Source organism: Pholis gunnellus, assembly GCF_910591455.1.
Source record: "Pholis gunnellus genome assembly, chromosome: 3".
NCBI classification, from domain to species: Eukaryota; Metazoa; Chordata; class Actinopteri; order Perciformes; family Pholidae; genus Pholis; species Pholis gunnellus.
In genome coordinates this window covers 23,244,006-23,257,087 of record NC_136529.1, presented here as the reverse complement: position 1 = coordinate 23,257,087, position 13,082 = coordinate 23,244,006, and the positions used below count along the sequence as shown (strand labels likewise).

Genomic DNA, 13,082 nt, shown 5'->3' with positions numbered 1-13,082 from the left:
GGAGACATGACTTCACTTGAGTTTATGGCCACCAGCAATCTGGTTCACTCCTTCAAGTTGCACAATATGGATGGAGATGAGGCACCGCAGGAGAGGACATCAATCACCACTGTAGCACAGAGGCGGGAAAACCTTGCAGCTGAAGTCAAAGTTAACCCGGAGAGCCCGAGTATGCAGAGGTCATCAGAAGATAAATACCTTACGGTTGAAATGATGCTGCCTTAAAGTGTCATTTTGAAAGCAAAGGGTTAACGTGGACACTCTTGAAAAAACATCACAGCCCTCTGAAGTCATTACTCTTTTTAATGCCCATCATTCTTATCGTCATGTTGCCACATAACCAAATAACAGGGCTCTACGTTCCACATGGATTGTCGTTATCTGCAGCCAATTTCAAATGGAATCCAATAAATAAAAAAAAAGCAGCTGGAAGAAGCTGACGCAGCGACTAACTCTGGGTTTTTGGAGGTGAATGACTGCAGATGAATCCACTCTGTCACTGTGCAGCGCTCAGCTCTCTATAATCTACTGCAGCCCATTGATTAGCATTGGGGTAAGTGGAGTTAGCCAATCCATCACCCTGGGGGTGGGGGGTGCATTGTCAAGATTAAACAGTCAAGAGGTTCAGGAGGAATACTGATGGCCGCGGGTTAAGACCTCGCACGCCTTTGAAGTCTTCCTTTATATTGACACAGTGATCAGTGTTTGAAGTCACATGTATTCCACAGCTCTAGACAAAGCAGCGCTTTCTCTTCAAATGCATACTTCAGTCAACTTTGAGAATTTTAAGTGAGGAGACATTAATCAAAAGCGTCCAACAGTACAGACCCGGCAGTGATGCGTGTTGACTGTGTAATGTTTTTTTTTATTCTTTGTTACAAAGCAACACTTGCATTGCTTTCACAATTTTGGCCGACGAGACCGACGGCTGTTTCTCAGACTAAGATTAAACACAGATTTCATACCGAGAAAAAAAAAAAAAAAAAAGGAGTCCGCAGCTGTGCTTCACATGAACACTGACACATTGCATAGCGGAGATGTGAGATGTCTGTCATCACCGTTTGAGAAAAGTGCCCCGACAAGTTCTGAGTGGAATGACAGATACCCTGAAGGAAAAGATAAAAGATTAGTCTTTCTTCTCAAAACACACACACACACACACACACACACCCACACACACACACACAGGCGGGTGAACACGCACACACACAGTATATGAAACAAACTTTAAGAGGTTTGGATTGAGACAAAAAGTCAAGATCTTTTGGCGAAAAAGAAGAACACACGAGTGCACAATCACTCCTTCAGTTTCCCCTCCAGGAAGCTCTGGATCTTCTGTAAGTTCTCCTCTTGCTGGCCCAGAGCCTCCAGCAAGATGCCCATGGGGGACCTCTTCAGACCGGCTCCCTCGATCTTGTTCTCCAGTTTATTCTTCATGTTGCGGAGGCGAAAGGAAGCGTGTGCAAATATCACTGAAAAAAAAAAAAGCAGATGAGAAAAAGATGTTAATGTTTTAAGAAGCTTGGCAAAAACAAACCTGTAAAACCTTTGTTCAAGTCAAACTAAGAGCATCGGTTCTTTGAAGATCTGAAAGATTTCAGTCCAAAACATGTTTCATTGATTTAGAAAGAAATGTGAAGCCTACGGTTCAAATGCACTGATCACAATCCTCTAACTACGAATCTATTAAGTCATAAAACATGTTTATTCAACTAATCAGTTTAATATGTGTCTGTTTACCTTTTTGTTGCCAGAAATGATATTGCAGTAACGTGTGTGTGTATTATATTTGCGTGCTACAGTATCATCGTGAACTCACAAGCCAGAGGTAAAGTGATGGCCGTCATAAACACCATGACGCTCCCCAGCAGAGAGATCAACATGTAGCTGGCGACCATGACGGCGATCACGAAGGCCGCGGGGTTGTGCCTCTTGAAGTCGCTGATCGCAGCTCTGTTCTCTCCGGCCCACACCGAGGCCGCGAAGACGCCCGACACCACGGCCACGGCTGTGAACATCCCCAGAGGGTTCAGGAACCTGCGGGGCAGCAACACAGGACACGAGAGGAGCAGAGGGGTCGGTTTGAAACTGCTCTGGTTCAAGTGGAGTGTGTGTGTGTGTGTGTGTGTGTGGTCACTGGCTCCCCCAAGTGGTTAGACGTCGTTTGGACAACAACAAGAAGCCTATTAGCATGAGTCTGTTCTCATACTAACAGGACTGGACCACAGGTGAACATCTGATAAGGACATAAATAAAAGGTGCTCCTTGGGAAATTATTATTTTCGCTATTTTATAATATTTTAAATGATTAATCCACTAATCATGAATACAATGAAAACAGGCTTCAGTTGTAGCTCTGAAACCCCCCCAAACCTTATTTATTTCCAAAACAATCACAATAATTTAGTTGGGACACAAAAAAAAATAAAAAAATAAAAAATCAGCCTCATATTGCACACAGTCATTTACATCAGGCCATAGATTTGAAGCCAGCATCACATCTACTGTTGTGATCTCCCTGCCTGGACAGACGCCTTGGATAGAAAAGCTTTGTGCGATAAAATCAGACTCGGCACGACTACGGTGATGTCATCAAACCGAGTCCGTGACCTCACAGATCAACTCACTCAGGCTCGTCTTCATGAACGCCGGCGATCCTGGAAAACACGTCTAACAAAGCTGAAGAAAACTCACAGACATTGATATTTTAAAGGCCAATCACAGCCTGCCTCTGGGACACTGATTTGTGTACTTGGCATTATATTATTTAGTTTATAGAATCATGTTCTACTCAAAAGTTGCCTCATAAACATGTAAAATATCTTTGGCATTTCTGTACTGCAATTTGTGGTTGACTTATTTGCTGATATCAATATATATTTAATAAGCTCATGTCAGCTTATGCCATGCCCTTATTAGTCAGGTCTACCTCTGTATAGTATTGTATCTGTGTTACTGACACTACATAAAACTCTCTCCCTGAAGAGGGACATCGATTGTGCTGTAAACATTTACAATATGATATTTCCATGTCATGCAAAGTCTCTTGTAAACAAACAGAAAGAGACGGTTAGCTTTGCCTTTACTACCAGTCCTGCTTTCAGATACAAATCCTCACTCGCACTGTGTCATGGCGAGCATGTAGGAAGTGTCGGATGTGTGTGAAACCTCTCCTGAACCGCTGCATCTGATGGAACCTCTCGCATCATCACATACGACCCTGCAACAAAGAAACTAGTGTTGCCTCTTCATAGATGTATCGAACCATAAAACAAACACAAACTATCACCTCTGCCTGCTTTCTAATGACGCGCAGCAGGCGGCCAACCTGGCGTGTCCTTTTACATGTGACATGTCACAAGTTTTGGTCCTCTATATCACAAACAGAGTGAATGTGCCGACACAGCAGAAAGCGTAACAGTAACTACATATAGTGGGAGATCTCCCCAATCGGCTGATTAAAGTTTTCTCTGTGCTCTCCAACAGCTGACTAAGACACAGGGCTTATGAGGCCTTCATGACCAGAGCAACAATATGTCATCATGCAGGTCAGCGGGCAGACCGTGACAGGGCACCGCTATTTTTAGGAAACTGGGATTTAGATGAAAGTGCCAACTTAAAGCCAAGATGCTTCCTAGATTTAACCGTGTGTGTTCTCTGGTCTGATTGAATCTACCTGGTATCTATTATCAGATAATAGACAGACTTGTGGAAATCCTGATTCATTTCAATGTGCTTCCACATGAGTACATCACAGGAGCCTCACTTTTATATTAATAATCAATGAATGTGGGTTTCTACATGAGGGGCACAAACTGGATACATGTTGTTGGCTTTGGTTCCCATGTTGAGAAAGAAGACAGTTCACACATAACAGTGCGTCACTTTATAGGAGGAACAATATCTTTCCATTCATTCCTATGGGACTCCTTTCACCTCTTCCTCACATAACAGTCTGCATCCCGTCAGCACCATTATCTTTAATCCCTTAAAAGGAGGCCACATCCAAGTTGACACTAACAGGGCAACGGTAATGACAACAAAAGGTGACGAGCAACCCCCAAACAACCTGAAAAGTTTAACGATAATAACCAAAAACAAGCGCCTGACAGCTGTTGTATTGCTGTTGTATATCATAGAGTTACAATGTAACTTACCCTACAACCAGGAAAACAGCGATGGCCAGAGCCAAATAGTTAGTTTGATAATAAAGCAGGTTGCTGATAACCCTGTTGTTCCATCTCGCCAAATCCTTCCCGTCCGGTTTGGCGAATCTTTCCGAGCCGGGGTAGAAGTCGTCCCACGTTCTGAGCGCTGTCAGCTGCACTTCAGCCATTTGTTCCCGTTCACTAATCTTGACAGTGCAGTGTACCCGCTTCATCAGCCGGAAAAAGTCATCGAACTAAACTCTCGCGAGAAGCTGTTGAAAGCTGTTGAAAGCTCGTTCTCTTAAGCCCCGCCTCCTCAGCGCCGGGTGAAACCTCACGCTATTGGTCAGTTACCGAAACACTTCCTGCCAAGCTTTCACAGCAGAAAGAGGGATACCATGAAGTGACAACAGTAGTCTGGTTATAACAGCTCCTTGTTTAAGTCGCAGGTCAGTTCTGTCTGTTATGTTTGGTGTGTTTACATTGACACGTGGATGTTGCGCGTGTGTTGGAGATGTGTGACACACGGCGTGGACACCGTGACAAGTGCACGCGGACCTCTTAACGACCGCTTGGACTGGCAACGAGATGTAGCTCAAATGATGTAATACGGTGACTTTTTGCTTCATGTTGTTACAGATGTGGAGCAGAGTATTGAGGCCTCGTGTGATTGGTAGAACATTTGTCTGTTGGAGGAGTCTCTTCACCATGAAGCTGAAGACCAGTGAGTTCCAGTCTCTGTTCTCGGATGGGCTGAATGCACTAGCAGGTGAGATGTGGTCCCAAACGACTCACAGGCATGGCAGCAAAGGTAGTGTGTGTGGTCTACAAAGGAGACTTTGCAGTACACAGGGATGTAAGAGAGGAAGAGATTTAGGAAATTATTCAGAAACATTGTCACCAGAGTGCACTGACGTGTTGTACTATGTTCTGCTTTAAAATGTGTGTTAAACAGATATCAACTCTTAAATATCAATACCAGTAATGGCCAGGCTCAATGAAATCCAAATATAAAGTCATGTCGGAAAGGCTTTTTAATCCCAATTTTTAGATAATTGCCCATGGAATGTTGTATGCGTTTCAGGTGGTTAGTATTGCACTAACATGAAGTTGGGGTTCTGGGCCGGAGACACATTAAAATTGTCAATTTTTATGCAGCAGAGGCTGAAATATTCTGACTTTTATTAAAAAAAACAGATAGATCTTTTATTTCTCATCGTGCAACCAATGTAATATTTTGTGTAAGACCCTCTTTGTCTGGTAAATATACACTCTACAGCTCCACTTTGGAACAGGCTCTATTCATTTTATTTTTAAGGCCAGCCATTATAATCCGAGTGAACATGGATGATTTTGTGATTGTTGGTTTAACTGCCACTTCACACGCATTAAAAGGCTAAAACACGTTTCCAAAATAGCTCCAGAATAAGAGGTGATGATGTCATTGTTTCAGTGAAAAAATCCTCAGGCGGAGTCAAAAAGACTGAAAGAGAAAAAATAATAATTGGGATGTTTCGGAAAGCTTCTTCTCCAGCTCTGTCCCTCCAGGTTTGATTCACCCAGTGAGATTGTTTGTGCCTCCTGACTCCCTTCCTCTGAAAAGTTACCCAGCTCCTGTAAGCGTGCATGTGCGTTTGTTCTCTCCAGAGGTTTTCGAGAAGCACCAGCATGAGCTGAGGATCGCCGGAGGTGCTGTACGAGACCTGCTCTCTGGGAAGCGGCCTGAAGACGTGGACTTCGCCACCACGGCCACTCCAGAGGAGATGAAGCAGATGTTCCAAAAAGCTGGCATCAGGATGATCAACAACAAAGGAGAGGCGCATGGCACCATCACCGCAAGGGTAAGAGGCATACAAGATCATTGGTGTAGGACCAGCCGGTTGCATCACGGGAGGCTATAGCACTAAATGGGTCATTTTCTTCTTACACATGCTGTCTGATCGATCAAATAAGCGGGTCTGACGTCTTGATTTGAAGAAGTTAATGGCTCAGCCATTCTGATGGATTGTGGGAAAACACCACACAGATTAGCAGCCCAGCAAGGCAGGAAGCTCTAACATTTTATTTTATTCCATAAGGTTGGATAAATAGAAAACACCTACGCTGTTCTAATGGTATCAGGTAGCTTTACAGCTTGTCACACAGCTATTTATTTCTGACATACTGCACTACCTGGAAGTGAGAGTTGGTTGAGTTCAGAATGAGGGACTATGTTCAACGTCACTGAGGGCATTATGGGAGTCTTTGCTGAGCCTCTCGTAATCTGTGTTTTGCTTACTGGGCGTTTTTTTGTATTTTTTCATAGCTACACAATGAGAACTTCGAGGTGACCACGTTGCGCGTGGATGTTGAGACGGATGGACGTCATGCAGAGGTGGAGTTCACCACTGACTGGCAGAAAGACGCTGAGCGGAGAGACCTCACCATCAATTCCATGTTCTTAGGTATTTGTGTGTTTGTGCATGTGGTATCAGTTCAGGGGACATTGTCACTCATTTTATTGCACTTGTGGTTTGTTGACTGTTTTTTGTCTTTTATAGGGCTTGATGGCACATTATATGACTATTTCAAAGGATACGAAGACCTGCAGAATCGTGAAGTTCGGTTCGTTGGCAGCGCTGAACAAAGAATCCAAGAGGACTACTTGAGAATACTGCGCTATTTTAGGTGGGCTTACTCTACTTTCAACTTAGTTGAAATAGCGAAAGAAGAAAATCATTGAATATGATTGTCTGAGCTGATTTGTTTGACCTGAACCGTCTCTATTCACTCCAAGGTTCTACGGCAGGGTGGCCCTGGAGCCCGACGGCCACGAGGCCGAGACGCTGGCTGCTATTAAGGAGAACGGTCGGGGACTTGCAGCCATATCAGGAGAACGGATTTGGATGGAACTGAAGAAGATGGTTGTTGGTAGCCACGCTGCTCATCTGCTGGAGCTGATGTACAGTCTGGAACTGGCCCAGTACATAGGTGAGAGGGGGGGAGGAGGGGGGGGAGGAAATGAAAGGATTTTAAAAGTTTTTTTTTCTTCTGGCATCTGAGGAGGAAAGAGGAAGGATAACACGGGACAGAACAAAACAATGATACTCTTTAGATTAGCTTTAAGTGTTCAGCCCTTTTAAAAAGCCCCATATATGAATATTCCGAATATGAAGCTGGAGCTAGGAGACAACTGGCTCACCTCAGCATAAAGACTATAAGCAGAGGAGGAAATGGGAATACGTATTATGTGTTTTTTAAACATTAAGTCCAATCTCAATGTCCACACTCACAGACTTCGAGGAGCGTTGCCGTTAAATCGGCGAGGGCTCAGGTCTGTCCCACTGTCAATTTGTCATGTGCACGAGGGCTCTCTCGCAGACAATTTGAGCCCTTTATGCACACTTTCCGTATATCTTTATTTCTGCAGACTTTGCCTGAGGGAATTACCTCCAATTCATAGTGTTGTGGTGTTAAACACAAAACCTGGTAAACAAGAAGGACAGGCACATGGGTGTTCAGCCTGGCATACTTATATATTGGGTGCGCCGCTGTGCCTCAATGTACAAAGAAACAATTGATTGATTCACGATGACCTCTTGTCCGTTCTTTAAGTAAAGAGACTGGAAGAAGTTAAAATCAGGAGCCGGCCCCTTATTAAACGCCTTGGCCGTTAAAAAAACTAATAACAATAATAAAGTGTCAAACCCACACATGTGCATGACATGTTTTGTCACAGCGTTGTCTCAGCACTGTGATATGTCACAGAGAGCCGTCCCATTCTTGTCCCTTGCAGCCTCTCACACTCCAGCACTTACCAGATGTTTAGTCCCTGAGGGTCCAATGCTCTGGGTCTAGAGGTGACGTTAGGATTGGGCTTTTGTTTGCAAAGTACAGGCTTTAGTAAGTGGAATCAGTAATGTCAACACTCAACAATTCTCAAGAACCGGACAATTTGGAGCTGTTTCTAAATGAGGAAAGATTCAATTTCCATCCTGGAGATAGAGAGGATTCAATGCCTCTTAATGATGAAACTCCTCTCAGGCTATTTAGCGACCGCAGAAGACATCTGCCAGGATACCAATACATGTCATCAACAGTAAAATGTGTTTGAGTCCTTTGTCGTGCTTGGTTTCTGTCGTTGTTTTAAGTCCCTCCCGTCTCCGCACCTCCTCAGGTTTACCTCCAGATGGCAACGTCGAGGAGATGAAGAGAGTGTGGCAGAAAGCCAAAGACCACTCTCCCAAGCCCATGACCGTCCTGACTGCTCTCTTCCGCCGCCCAGAGGAGGTGGAAAAGATGGACATCCGGCTGAAGGTGTCCAGGGAGGAGAAGACTCTGGCTCTGTTCCTGGTCAAACACCGACGGGAGCTCAGCAAGAGCGGCGACGAGCCGGACAGCCTCAAACCCTTCACTGACTTTATCTTCGACGTAAGTCTCAGACTCCTCCAGTTGGCGATCGTTCTTGTGGGGTTTTTTTTAGGATTAAAAAGGGAAGAAGAGATTTATATTTGGGACACTTACCAGAACAATGTGGTCCTTGATAACACATGCTTTGAACTAGAGCTGAAACGATCTGTGGATTTATAGTTTTTTAGTCCGTCAAAAGATTGATAAATCTATAATTATTTTTTCTTAGGAAAGATACAAAAACATTTATATATATATTTGCTTGTTTTCTTCGTCTTCTATGACAGTAAGCAGACAGAAAACGCTATTTAAAGATGTAACCTTGGGCTCTGTGAAAATTAACGAGTCAAATAATCAGCTGATTAACCAACTGTGACATTAATTGTAATTACAGCTCCACTTTAAATGCAGGAATCGCACTCTTTAACTTGCCTCCTACATCCATCACCCACATCTGATTGCAACATGTTCCCTCTCATACTAATGTGGCCCGGTGGAAGGCTTTCTATGAAGTGTTCGTCATCACTAACAAGGATTGAGTTCGCAAAGACAAATCAGGATGGCTCTGTTTCCAAGTGCTTGGATCCAACAAATGTCTTTTTGAATAATCGTCTCTGCTTTTTTGTATGATTATTAGCAACAAGCACTTACCACCGTTTTCTGGCTCTCATTTATCTTAATAACAAGTACGTTAGCCGTTTTGCATACATTTTAGTTATTTCCCTGGCTATGTTGAAGTTTAATTTCTTAGTTTCGTACTTTTCTCATAACGGTTGAAATCTTAACATAAATATCTTAGCTTAAATGAATTGGAAAGGATTCAGATGTTGAGTTGGACGAAGCAGGATGAGTGAGTTTGTCAAAAAAGAAAGAGACATCTCTCTACAGAATAACTGGAATCCTTCAAAGGCTTCACATTCGTCTTGTTATTACAGGTCAAGTGGTCCTACATGTGTACACACTGTTCATGAACACACACCGCGTATGTGTCTGTATTTTTCCCACTGTGCTCTTCGTACTGATTTGAAGTGGGCCGAGCTCAGCTGGAAAAATGTGATGTCACAAATTACTGTGAACCAATCAGGATCCAGGAATGATCAAAGGGGGACGACAGTGAGGGGGATTTTCTGCTTCGGTCGTCAGCCGCTGTCAATCAAATCTGATCAGACAGCACTCTGCAAATTAGCTGAGTGTAATAATACCGTAATATACGTTTTTTTAAGTTATGATTAGTTTATGTTATAGAAAAATACTTAAAATCTAAAACCAAGTTTTCAGGGGCTTTAATTCCCACACATGCTGTATGTTTTCAGAGCCGGGAGCTGGACTCCCAGAGTAAAGTGTGTGAGCTGCTGAAGTATCAAGGCGAGGACAAGCTGCTGGCAGAGCTCAGCAGGTGGTCCGTCCCTCGCTTCCCCGTCAGCGGTCACGATCTGAGGCGGCTCGGGGTCACGTCGGGCAAGGAGATAGGCGCCGCCTTACAGAAGCTCCGGGACATCTGGAAGAAGAGTCGTTACCAGATGGACAAAGATGAACTCCTCAGTTACATCAAGCCTTAAATGAGGAGGAAAGTGGGCCTCATTACAGATATTGATTGAGCAAATTGCTCCCTATTGTTGAGAAAGGACACTGCAAGAACTGGGAAATGCGTAGCCGCCGATGAATGCAATTTCGTTCTAAATGAGCCCAGTGCCAATTTTGTTTTTCCTGCGACGCCATGTAAAGAGATCACGGGCAATATATTCTCGGCAACACAGCTGCCACCTTATGAGAAAATGTGTATAATGACCTCCGATTTCACTAAATGTGTTATTACAGAGCTCTGTGCAAATCCATTGGCTGAGCAGCTGTTATGCTCAGTTACTACAGAAAATATTCATTGTTAAAACAACAATGAAAAGCAGAAGATTGGTTTTTGATTGTTTTGGTTTTCTCCTCAGTCTAACTGCGGTTGTGTATCATTTATTCGCTGTGTTTTCTGTAAAGAGAATGTTGTACTTTTTATTGAAAAGACTCTTTTTGTTGAAGTGAATGTACCGCAGAATACAAAGCTCTATGTTTACATCCTCTCATGTGTTTTGTCGCTGTGAGAAATGCGTTGTGTGGGGTGAGGTTGCTCCTCCTTCCTGAGATGAGGAGATATAAAGCCCTCCGCTGTCCTTTACCAACACTGCAGTTTGTGCCTGGAGTCTCTCAACACTTGTTGCTTACTGGACACTCACCCACACTAAACTCCCACAACAAGTTTGTTGTTTCTAGGAACTTCCGCAGGATTCAGCTAGAATATAACTGTTCAGCTCTTTATTTGTGGAGAAATCATGTCTTGGTTCATTGTCAACGTCAGTAACACCACTTTGGGGAGTACACTTTCTGGGGATGAGCCGCGAGATGAGCGCTTGGCTCAAGTGGAGATATCTCTTCTGTCCGTCATCTTCATCACCGCAGGACTCCTAAACTCTGCGCTCTTGTCGGTGCTGTGGAAGCGGAGGAAGCAGCTCTCCCGGATGCGCGTCTTCGTCTTCCACCTGTGCGTCGCCGATCTCGTGGTCACACTCTTCCAAGTGTGTCCCCAACTCATGTGGGACATCACCGACCGATTCGTCGGGCCCGACATACTGTGTCGCGTAGTGAAGTACCTGCAGGTGGTCGGGATGTTCGCCTCCAGTTACATGATCGTAGCGATGACTATAGACCGGTATCAAGCCATCTGCAAACCCATGGTGACTTTCCAGAGGCGCAGGGCGCGCTGGAACGGTCCGGTGTGCGCCGTCTGGTGCGTCTCGTTCGTCGGCAGCCTGCCGCAGATCTTCATCTTCTCTCGGGTCGAGGTCGCTTCCGGTGTGTACGACTGCTGGGCGCAGTTCGTCAAGCCGTGGGGACTCAGAGCCTACGTGACCTGGACGACTCTGGTGATATTCGCACTGCCCGTTCTCGTGGTGATCGTGTGCCAGGTGCGCATCTGCCACACCGTGCGCAGCAACTTTCACATGAAGACGCAGCACGTCGCGGAGGCGGCACCGGCGGGTCAGCCGCTGTCCTCCAGAGCCAGCAGCGTGGCAGGGGTGTCCAAGGCGAGGGTGAAGACGGTGAAGATGACCGTGGTCATCGTGCTCGCCTACATCATCTGCTGGACGCCTTTCTTCACCGTGCAGCTCTGGTCCGTGTGGGACGTTGATGCGCCCACTCAGAGTAAGAGGACAGGGTTTGGGATGTCACTTGAAAAACAGACACATTCTTGCTGGGAATATTTAATTCAGCTTTTCCAAAACAAACATCTCTCAAACTGAGATGAGAATGCACGGCATGCCAAATCTTTACTGTCATCACTGCACACCATCACTGTGATGATGAAAAACACTTTCAGAGAAAAGAAATGAGTCTTATATCCTCGGTTATTGAATGGCAATACTGCAAAAATAATTTTAATTGATTTAATGTTGGAATCCTAATTCCCTGTGAATGAGTTTAGGTAGAGTAACATCTTCCTCTTAACATTTTTGTATCTAATAATACTACTACTACTAATACAAATATTAAGGGGTCATCTCCACATGAACTCACACTGATAGAAAATAGTGCAATACATTAGATATTGCTCCTCATTCCTTGAAATTTAAATTTGGGGAAATGGAGTCTAATTGATGACACTTCAAAGTTAGAAATTGGTCCTTCATAGTAAAATGGCTCAAAATGTCAGAGTTAAAGGCACAGTTGATTCTTTTTCTCACTTGCTCCTCTGTTGTTTCCAGCTGTTACCTTCACCATCTTGATGCTGCTGGCCAGTCTGAACAGCTGTGCGAACCCCTGCATTTACATGCTGTTCAGTGGGAAACTGCCCAAGACGCTCGTGGCCCTGGATTGTGTGCGTCAGCCCGATCGGAAGGAGTCCATCCTGGAGGAGGCCACCATGGTCAGCTCCCTTTACATCAGCCTCAAGAGTCTGTCGGATTAAAGGCGCTGACGCCTCAGATGCTTATCTCCCCTCAAGCCTGCCTGTTGAACACATAGATGGTACAGATGGACGACGCGTCTCCATTTCCTCCCACTGTGCAAAAATGAAGCCAATACATTGTGGATACAGACGCTGCCATCTTGGTTTTTTGACCTCATTTGGAGTCGGAGTCTGCTCAGTTACCGCAGAGGTCAGGCACAAACAGCGGCTCGTCCAAACGCAGCTAGCTGCTGCGCTACCACCACGGTAGCGGTTAAACTGGAAAGACACAGCAACTTACCACAATATCTCTAGAAATATATAAAATTGAAGCATATTCTATTACACAGATTTGTGTTATTTGCGTGTCACACGCGAAGGTCTGATGGCCCTGGCTTCAATGGAAATGTTGCTAAGGTAGCTGGCAACACCATCAGTGACTGTATGAAGATTTATATGTAGGTTTATTATAGTTAGACCACATTGTGGAAATGAACAATCAATGAAAGGCTTTCATGTAGAAACTCACACACTAGTCCTGAGAGAGGATATTACAGTGAAGTCTTGAGTATGATAGGGTTTCTATGGAGTCACTGTCACATAACGGATACTTT

At 44.5% G+C, this 13,082-nt stretch overlaps 3 protein-coding genes across 3 annotated transcripts; 2 read left to right on the top strand and 1 right to left on the bottom strand.

Annotated features, from left to right (window-relative positions):
• Positions 1-927: 927 nt before the first annotated feature.
• On the bottom strand, positions 928-4,359 carry arl6ip5a (ADP-ribosylation factor-like 6 interacting protein 5a). The gene is made up of 3 exons (XM_079186175.1): positions 4,158-4,359; positions 1,820-2,037; positions 928-1,472 (listed from the first exon to the last, which is right to left on the bottom strand). The coding sequence occupies exons 1-3, from the start codon at positions 4,334-4,336 to the stop codon at positions 1,297-1,299; spliced, it is 573 nt and encodes a 190-aa protein (XP_079042301.1). The 5' UTR covers positions 4,337-4,359; the 3' UTR covers positions 928-1,296.
• Positions 4,360-4,518: 159 nt separating this feature from the next.
• On the top strand, positions 4,519-10,583 carry trnt1 (tRNA nucleotidyl transferase, CCA-adding, 1). The gene is made up of 8 exons (XM_079157050.1): positions 4,519-4,597; positions 4,788-4,917; positions 5,796-5,989; positions 6,454-6,592; positions 6,689-6,815; positions 6,925-7,118; positions 8,305-8,558; positions 9,851-10,583. The coding sequence occupies exons 2-8, from the start codon at positions 4,788-4,790 to the stop codon at positions 10,094-10,096; spliced, it is 1,284 nt and encodes a 427-aa protein (XP_079013176.1). The 5' UTR covers positions 4,519-4,597; the 3' UTR covers positions 10,097-10,583.
• A 272-nt stretch (positions 10,584-10,855) lies between these two features.
• Positions 10,856-12,795, top strand: avpr2b.1 (arginine vasopressin receptor 2b, tandem duplicate, 1; the record flags this gene model as incomplete). Its single annotated transcript, XM_079157052.1, has 2 exons — positions 10,856-11,726; positions 12,287-12,795. 2 exons carry the CDS (start codon positions 10,856-10,858, stop codon positions 12,487-12,489), a joined length of 1,074 nt encoding a protein of 357 aa, XP_079013178.1. The 3' UTR covers positions 12,490-12,795.
• Positions 12,796-13,082: the final 287 nt, after the last annotated feature.

Excerpts from the sequence above, each read along its gene's own strand:
- trnt1 (XM_079157050.1), top strand. The coding sequence starts at position 4,788 with ATGTGGAGCAGAGTATTGAGGCCTCGTGTGATTGGTAGAACATTTGTC. Across the intron at positions 5,990-6,453 it reads ATGGCACCATCACCGCAAGG|CTACACAATGAGAACTTCGA; the intron begins GTAAGAGGCATA and ends ATTTTTTCATAG. Across the intron at positions 6,593-6,688 it reads CATCAATTCCATGTTCTTAG|GGCTTGATGGCACATTATAT; the intron begins GTATTTGTGTGT and ends TGTCTTTTATAG.
- arl6ip5a (XM_079186175.1), bottom strand. The coding sequence starts at position 4,336 with ATGGCTGAAGTGCAGCTGACAGCGCTCAGAACGTGGGACGACTTCTAC. Across the intron at positions 2,038-4,157 it reads GCTGTTTTCCTGGTTGTAGG|GTTCCTGAACCCTCTGGGGA; the intron begins GTAAGTTACATT and ends GCTGCCCCGCAG. Across the intron at positions 1,473-1,819 it reads CATCACTTTACCTCTGGCTT|TGATATTTGCACACGCTTCC; the intron begins GTGAGTTCACGA and ends TTTTTTTTTCAG.